The sequence below is a fragment of the Bison bison genome, unplaced genomic scaffold (assembly GCF_000754665.1).
Source record: "Bison bison bison isolate TAMUID 2011002044 unplaced genomic scaffold, Bison_UMD1.0 scf7180017864255, whole genome shotgun sequence".
Lineage (NCBI taxonomy): Eukaryota > Metazoa > Chordata > Mammalia > Artiodactyla > Bovidae > Bison > Bison bison.
The window spans coordinates 347,700-356,002 of record NW_011494827.1 but is presented as its reverse complement, the minus strand read 5'-3'; the positions used below and the strand labels follow the sequence as shown (position 1 = coordinate 356,002).

Here is an 8,303-nt window from a genome sequence, read left to right as displayed (position 1 = left end):
GGGGGTGGGGGGTGGAGTGGGGGGGAGTGTGCCTTCAGAAGACTGGTCTGTAAGAGCAGAGAGGACAGAGAAATGAGAGGCAATGGCCACAGGAGAGGGACTACTGATGTGTCCTGAGGACTCACCACAGGCCAGGCGTGATGCTGAACATCTTCAGTTGCTCAGTTGTGTCTGACTCTTTGCGACCTCAGTCATGTCTGACTCTTTGTGATCCCATGGACTGTAGCCCACCAGGCTTCTCTGTCCATGGGATTTCCCAGGAAAGAATACTGGAGTGGGTTGCCCTGTCCTTCTCCAGGGGATCTTTTCAACCCAGGGATCAGACACTCCTCTGCCTGCATTTGCAGGCAGATTCTATACCACGGAGCCACCTGGGAAGCTGACTGTCTTACAAACTCATTTACTCCTCACACACCACAGAGGTCAGTGGTCCCCCACCCCTGCTTCACAGATAAGGAAGCCAAAGTGCCAAACATGGAGCTTGTCCAAGGTCAAAGCAGAAAACCAGAGGCTGGATCCAAATCCACACTGTCTGGCTCTAGAGGCCAAGTTCTGACCTCCAGGGGAGGCTGGCTGGAAGCAGCACCGGCTTCAGCTAGAGTGCATGGCAGGTAGACCAGCAATCCCTCCACTCAGCTCAGCAGAAGCTTGGTGGGGTGCACAGCCCCTGACTGGACTGATAAGGCCACGGAACACACTGGGGCATGGTGAGTTGTGGCTCACAGCCAGCAGGAAGAGTGAAAAGCAGCCAGACGGCAGGTCTGGGTATGTGGGAGACTGAAGAAGGGGACGTGTCAGCGCTGGGGCCACTCCTGCGGTTCCCGTGCTCCACGGGGTGAGGGGGTTCAGCTCCTCCACCAAGGCCCAGCCCCAGGGTCCTTCCCCAGTCAAGGAGCATCTGTACATGCTCTTACTCCATGATTACCATGCGAGTGTAGAAACGGTTGTGAACTGTTTCCTCTGGGTACTGGGCCTTGCGAGCAGCTTCTGGGAACAGCAACCTTCTGTCACAGAAGGATAAGCAGGTTCCCACAGCCATTCTACTGCGTTCAGAATTTCCTCCGAAACCTTCGCTCTGTCTGGCGCCCAGGTCAGTACAGAGCCTACAGGAGGACACAACACATACTGGCCAAGTGAGAGGACGTGTGCAAAGGCAGGGAATGCCAAGTGTGTGGTCTCTTCTCCAACACCCTAACACCTACAACCCCAATAAGAGTAAGAAGGCATCTGTCTTGGGTCCAGCCTGGCATAAACTGCAGCCCCCACGTGTGTGTTCAGTTGTTCAGACTCTTTGCGACCCCACGGAGTGTATCTCGCCAGGCTCCTCTGTCCACGAGATTCTCCAGGCAAGAATACTGGGTTGCCATTTCCTTCTCCAGGGGAATCTTACCCACCCAAGGATCAAACCCTTGTCTCCCATACTGCAGGCGGATTCTTTACCACTGAGCCTCCTAGGAATCTCGCAGCCCTCAAGTGGTGCTTAATATGGTTTATATCATGCACAGGAAGAGAAGAAATATATTCGAATTAGACCCATCGTTAATGAGGGAAAAGGTATTGTGAGAGTTCACAGTTATGTTTATAAAGAATGGTACCCCCACAATGAGCTAGAAATTTTTTTTCTTGAAAATTATTTTCTCCTGATTTAGTCTGAAGTCTTTTAAGTTACAGATATCATCAGAGTCTTCTCTCACAAGTTCCAAAATTATGTCTCATCTGTAATAAAAATAAACACTGGTTTTCAGGTTTTTGATTATTAACAATAAATAAAAGTATTCCCACCTGAGAGAAGTGTTTCCCACAAATGTTACATTCAAAAGGTTTCTCACCTAAAACAAAAGAAAACAACAGCGGGTAAAATCATTAGTAATACCTGCACGACAGTTTTCCACTTACAATGTTTAAACTGCCTTCTGTGTCCCACCATTCAAAACAGCATAACATACTTCATCATCAGGGTACGAACATGGGGAGCCTCTGTCCTCACCATCTCTCTCACCCTCAGATACAGGCAGAGATGATAAAAGTGAGATCTATATCTGCGTGTGTGTGTGTGCTCAGTCACGTCTGACTCTGTGACCCCATGGACTGTAGCCCGCCAGGCTCCTCTGTCCATGGGATTTTCCAGCAAGAATACTGAAGGGGTTGCCATTTCCTCCTCCAGGGGATCTTCCTGATCAAACCCGAGTCTCCTGCATTGGTAGGCGGATTCTTTACCACTGAGCCACCTGGGAAGTCCCAATCTATATTTACTTCTCTCTTAAAAAAAAAAAAAAAGGTTCTTCAAATTTAAACCCGTATTGAAATCAAACATATTTATCTGCACTCAAAAGTATACTGGGGCTTTGGACACAGATTTCCCCTTCAGTCGAAAATCAAATGTGAGTTTTCTTGCTGAACAGCACAAACCCATCTTTTAGCCTGGCTCCTGCACTGACCACAGGTGAGTCCTAACAGAACCAGGGGGACTCATCCAAACAGAGCAGGACCTCCTGAGCGTGTGCTGGGAAAAAGCCCCTCCCCACTGCCTTTTAGCCTTGGTTGAAACGTGCCAACAGGGGAAAAGAAGATTCCACCATGGGACGTGTTCCCTTGCTGACTGCTTGGCCCCTCTGATTTCAGCAACTTTGAATGATCACATTTTGGGACAGAACAGATGTAGAGAATGGAACTCTACTACAAAGAAACCACAACGGTTCTGAAGACAGTCTCCAGAAAATGGTCTGTTTAAAGACATACTTCAGGTACTGCCTTTAACCTATAGAACCCTAATAAACAAACAGACCCCACGAAGGCCAAGAACCTTTCACTTTCCCCATTCCCCTCAAATCAAGTGCTTTCATTAAGATCCCTTCTAAAAAATAATGTTTCCCCTCCTATTGTGTTGCTGGAGTTGGCTAGCTTTCTGGACTTCTGCTAAAGGACTTTTGATCTTATCCTCAAACTGTTTAATGGCTTCCCCAAGGACGAGTGGGGAGCTCCTGACCACAAGTACTGGTGACCCTTGAAGCGCAAGGTTTTAACTGTGCAAGTCCACACACACATGGGTTTTTTACAATAGTAAGTATTACAGTAGTACATCATGGAGGTTGGCTGAATCTGCAGATGTGCAGGGACGGGTACGTGGAGGACCAACTGTAAGTTATACCAGGACCTGACTGCTCAGATGGTCAGCATCCCTAAGCCTCGCGTTGTTCAAGGCTAACTGTAATTATAATCACATGGATACGGCATTTTGAACTACATTTATGTCTGAAGATAAGGGAGATAACAGATAATGTTACATTAAAGCCCCCACTATGAGATACGAGAGTCTGAAAAAAGAGGTTACTAGTTCCTAAGAGTCTCAGGTGACCAGGGTTAATAACCCTTCACCAGTGGTTCTCACACTTTTTGCTCTCAGGACCCCTTCACACTCTTAACAGTTGAGGACCCTAAAGAGCTTTTCCTTACGTGGGCCATATCTGACGGTACAGTCTGTATTAGAAATCAAAATGGAATGATTTTTTAAAGGAACGGCTAGACATTTTCATTGGCCAGCAGGTGAAGCCCTCATCCCACATCCTGCAGCCTTGAGCCGACTCCACCGTACACTTGCTCTGAAGGAGGAAACGGCACCCTGCTCCAGTCTTCTTGCCTGGAAAATTCCAGGGGCAGAGGAACCTGGAGAGAGACAGTCCGTGGGGCCACAAGGAGTCGGACACGACTGAGGGACTGAGCACTGTACACTTGTTGGGGGAGCAGGAGGGAAGGAGGAGCATCCTACATGAGGATACAAATAGTTCTGGCCTCACTGACCCCTGAAAGGCTTCCCCAAACCATGCTTTGAGAACTGCTGCCCTTCTCGATCTGTTTATGTCCCAGGAAGCAACTGTGCCACAGAACTGTCTGACGGCTATTATCTAAAGACGTTCTTGCAGAATAAAAATAATTCTTGTTTCCTTTAAAGCTAAAACAAGTAAGTTTCTCAAATAAAAATTATACTGATCTTTAGGCTCCAGAAAATTACAGAATGATCTAAATTAAGCTTTTTCAGGGCAAAATTTAGTCAATGGACTGTCTTTGTATGGAATAATTTTGAGCAACTAGTAAAAATAACGATAGTATTTTATATTCAAATACAACAAAATTTATAGAAGGCTTTCATAAATATTAATTCAGTCTCAACAATGCAATAAGGAAGTGAACACCTAAGCAAATGGGGAATCAGGAGTGATAACAGGACATTACACCAATAGTCACAATCACACAAGCACCTTGAAAGCAGTTACTTTAGAAGCCTCCAGAACATACTCCTTCTCATACCTCGAAGATAACTGCCAATAATGTGTGTACTAGGGTCATTAGGCTTAAGTGCAAGAAAGAAAGTAATATACACGTATTATATTACATACTGTATAAATATTGTTTAGCACTTTTTCAAAAGCTTTGGAAAAAATAAATATTTTGGAATGGGGAAGAGGTATAAGCTAAGGTAACAGAACTCTGAAAATTCAGTGTTCAAATGGAAGAATTTTTCACTTGAAAATACCAAATGGTTAAAGCTGATCCTCTTTCAAAAGTTAACCTCCTGCCTCCCAAATCACAATTTTTAAAATCTGACATTCAAAGAGGGAGGGGACATGTACACCTATGGCTAAGTCAGTTGATGTATGGCAGAAATGAAACCAATATTGTAAAGCAATTCTCCTTCAATTAAAAATAAATAAATTTTAAAAAACACATTAAAAACAAACAAAAAAATTGGACATTCAAATTACTTTTCAAAGCTTTCAGAATTACTCAAACTAAACTACTTTGGTCTGAATTAACCAACATCATGCTTAAAAAAAAAAATCTAATTCTAAAGAAAGAACTAAATATTGCTTATCTGTTTTAGAATTAATTTGAAAATCTGAGTGAATCAAAAGAATCTGCCATACTTTGAGATGGAAATCTTCTCAAAGAAAACCACAATTAAAAGATGAAAAGTGCACCATGTTTTTAAAATGGCTCTATGAAAGCTTTTACTAACTTAAGATTATTCTTTAAAAGACATCACCAAAAACACGAGGCAGAAGATAGCGAACACTCTTTGATTTTGGGGGTAAATATCAATGACATCATCAAGCAATAGCAAAACTTCTTACAAAAACGGAAGCAGGCAGTGGTGTCTGATCGTCTGGTATTATTTCCTTTCCTTCTGCCTGCAGGGACCAAATCAGTGTACCTGTATGAGACCGTCTGTGTAGCTCCAAATTGCTGGGGTGTTTAAAAGGTTTCCCGCACAATTCGCACGCGTACTGTCTCTGGGACTGCGGCAACTGGGTCTGGTCTTCCAGGGCCGCGGGGTCTTCGGGCCTCTCTGTCTCACTCACGCCATTAAAGTTCTCAGAACTGCTGAGTTCCTCGCTTTCCTTTTCTTCGGCGCTGGGGCTGTTCACTTTCTCCACACCGTGTTCCCGGGCAGCTTCTAGCCTCATGGTTAAACTGTCATCGGGTTTTGGTTCAGAGGTTTGCTCTGCAGATTTCTGTGACTTTAGGAAGTTGAGCTTCTTAAGGTGAATGGCCTTCTTGAGCCTCATCTGCCGGGTAGGCTGTTGGCCGGCGTGGTCGGACGCGGGGTCTGGGGCATTTTCACCCAAAGGCTGGGCCAGGAAGTTGGAAGGCAGGTGCTGGGAGGACTCCAGGACACATTCGGTGTGGCCGACCGCATAGGGCCGGCGATCCTCGGCGTGAAGGTCTGCGGAGGCGCTGAAGGTGAAAGGCTGCTCGGTCACTCGCTCATGACTGGGACAGCTGGCATTTTTATAGTACTGCTTACTGTACAAGTTTCTGAGCTTATAGTAACAATTGGGCTGTTTGAAAGGCAGTTCTGTGCAGCTGCCATCGAACGGGTCGGGGGCTTGTTTGGAGGTTTCGGCTGTGGGCGGATGAAGGCCGACTGAGGGTGGGGCGTGCGAGAGTGACCCGTCCACGGCCCTACCCTGCTGGGCGCCCGCGGAGCACTCCGGCAGCAAGTGAGGTGGGTAGTTTTCACTGAGGACACAGTTCGTGTCGGGAGTCAGGGTGCTCTGCAGGGAGAAGGTGCCGTGACAGGGCAGGCCTGGAGGCTGGTCAATGGTGGCTGACTTCAAAAAGGTGTGACACAGACTGAGGACGTTCTGAACCTGCAAACACTGGGCCGTGTCCAGCATGACTTGTATGTTGTCCTGGTTAAGATCCAGATGCGACGTGTACATGAAGTCCAGGATCTGCCCGATGCCACTCACATTCTTAATATCCAAATGAAAAACATCATTCTTCTGGCCTGAAGAGTTCTGAAAGAGGCTCCTGATAAAAGAAAGGATATCTGCTTACAGGGTTAACAAACCATACATTCTGATAGCTTTTTCTTTTAAGTAATATGCATGCTAATGTTCAAAATGACTATCCTTTGATAAATGCTAAGATTAAAAATTAAGTATGCTTTTGAGAATTCCACGGACAGAGGAGCCTGGTGGGCTACAGTCCATGGGGTCGCAGAGTCAGACATAACTGAGTGACTGACACTTTCACACTTCTATCTGCAATAGCTCGGACCTGGAAGCAGGGCTTCCCAGGTGGTGCTAGTAAAGAACCTGCCTATAATGCAGGAGACGCAGGTTTGATCCCTGGGTTGGGAAGATCCCCTGGAGGAGGAAATGGCAACCCACTCCAGTATTCTTGCCTAGAGAATCCCATGGACAGAGGAGACTGGCAGGCTACAGTCCATAGGGTCGCATGGAGTCAGACACAAGTAAAGCAACTTAGCACAGCACAGGACATGGAAGCAACCTAGATGTCCACTGGCAGATGAATGGATAAAGAAGTGTGGTACACATACACAGTAGACTATTACTCAGCTATGAAAAGAAATGCGTTTGAGTCCATTCTAATGAGGCGGGTGAACCTAGAGCCTATTATACAGAGTGAAGTCAGTCAAAAAGAGAAAGACAAATATCATGTATTAATCCATTATATGGAATCTAGAAAGATAGTATCAACGATGCTATGTGCAGGGCAGCAAAGGAGACGCAGACACAAAGAAGAGACTTTGGGACACAGTGGGAGAAGGAGAGGGCGGGACGATTTGGGAGAACAGCATTGAAACATATACACCCCCATATGTAAAAACAGATAGCCAGTGGGAGTTTGATGTGTGACGTAGGGAACCCAAAGTTGGTGCTCCGTGATGATCTAGAGGGATGAGGTGGGGAGGGAGGAGGGAGGTGGGGTTCAGGAGGGAGGGGACACATGTATGCCTATGGACGATTTATGCTGATGTATGGCAGAGGCCATCACATTACTGTGAAGTAACTATCCTCCAATTAAAATGAATAAATAGAAAAAAGCTAACAGTTGCTATGCGACGTGAATAAGTGCCAGATCTGCTACGCAACACAGCGCCTGTAGTTAACAGCACTGTGCCGCACACTTAAACACGTGTTAGGCGTTCTTACCACAGTGAAAAATGTCAAGTCTGTCAATTCCGAGTCAAGATCTAGGTGTGTTTGTGATATTATTGATTCTCAATGTTTTTCAGTATTTTTCTAATCACTCAAAATAAAACATGTCCTTTTTAAAAGCAAAAAAAAAAATTAAATATGCTTCAGTCCTTTAAGAAGTTTTTGCAAGCTATTCAATAAAGCAATTTAAATTGAATTCATAAGCTGAATATCCAAACTTCCAAGGAAATCTCAACATAAGATTTAAAAATATACTCATTGTTCTTTTTTTTTCCAAAATGTAATTATACATATGCATTATTCATTGCATACAGACAGATTACAGAAAACTAAAGAACACACTTTTCAATATTTCATGTTTAGTCTGAAAATTAACTACCTCAAACCATAAAACACATACAAAAATACTTCTGTATCTTAAGTGTCTTAAAAACATCTGAAAATGAAAATAGCTATAATAAACCAACTCTAGATACAGTTCAGATACAGACTCTTTTAAAAAAGGTTTTTAATTTGTTAATCATGGCCGAATACACAAAATGTCAAACAGCTGGCTATGTGGTTCATATGATAAATTCAGTGGCACTGTGTGCATTCGCATTGTTGTGTAACCACCACCACTACCCAGTTCCAGAACCTTTTCATCATCCCAAACAGCAACTCTATCCATTGAACAATAACCCCCATTATCCCCAGCCCCTGGCAACCACCCTTCCACTTTCCGTCTCGGTCAATCTGACTGATCTTGGTATCTGATGCTTCTCAGCAACCCAATGGTCCATAAACCAGCAGTGAGAGAGCCCTGTAAGTTAATGCAGGGAAGAGGCACCATAAGGC

The 8,303-nt window shown here is 44.8% G+C and overlaps 1 protein-coding gene across 1 annotated transcript in view; it reads right to left on the bottom strand.

The window, feature by feature from the left end:
• The window catches only part of ZBTB49 (zinc finger and BTB domain containing 49), a 26,872-nt gene that overhangs the window by 12,006 nt on the left and 6,563 nt on the right, over window positions 1-8,303 (bottom strand). Inside the window, exons 3-4 of the mRNA XM_010847791.1 lie at window positions 5,210-6,312; window positions 1,783-1,829 (exon numbers count right to left, since the gene is read on the bottom strand). Coding sequence (XP_010846093.1) covers window positions 1,783-1,829; window positions 5,210-6,312 — 1,150 coding nt within the window. The remainder of the gene's footprint in view (window positions 1-1,782; window positions 1,830-5,209; window positions 6,313-8,303) is intronic.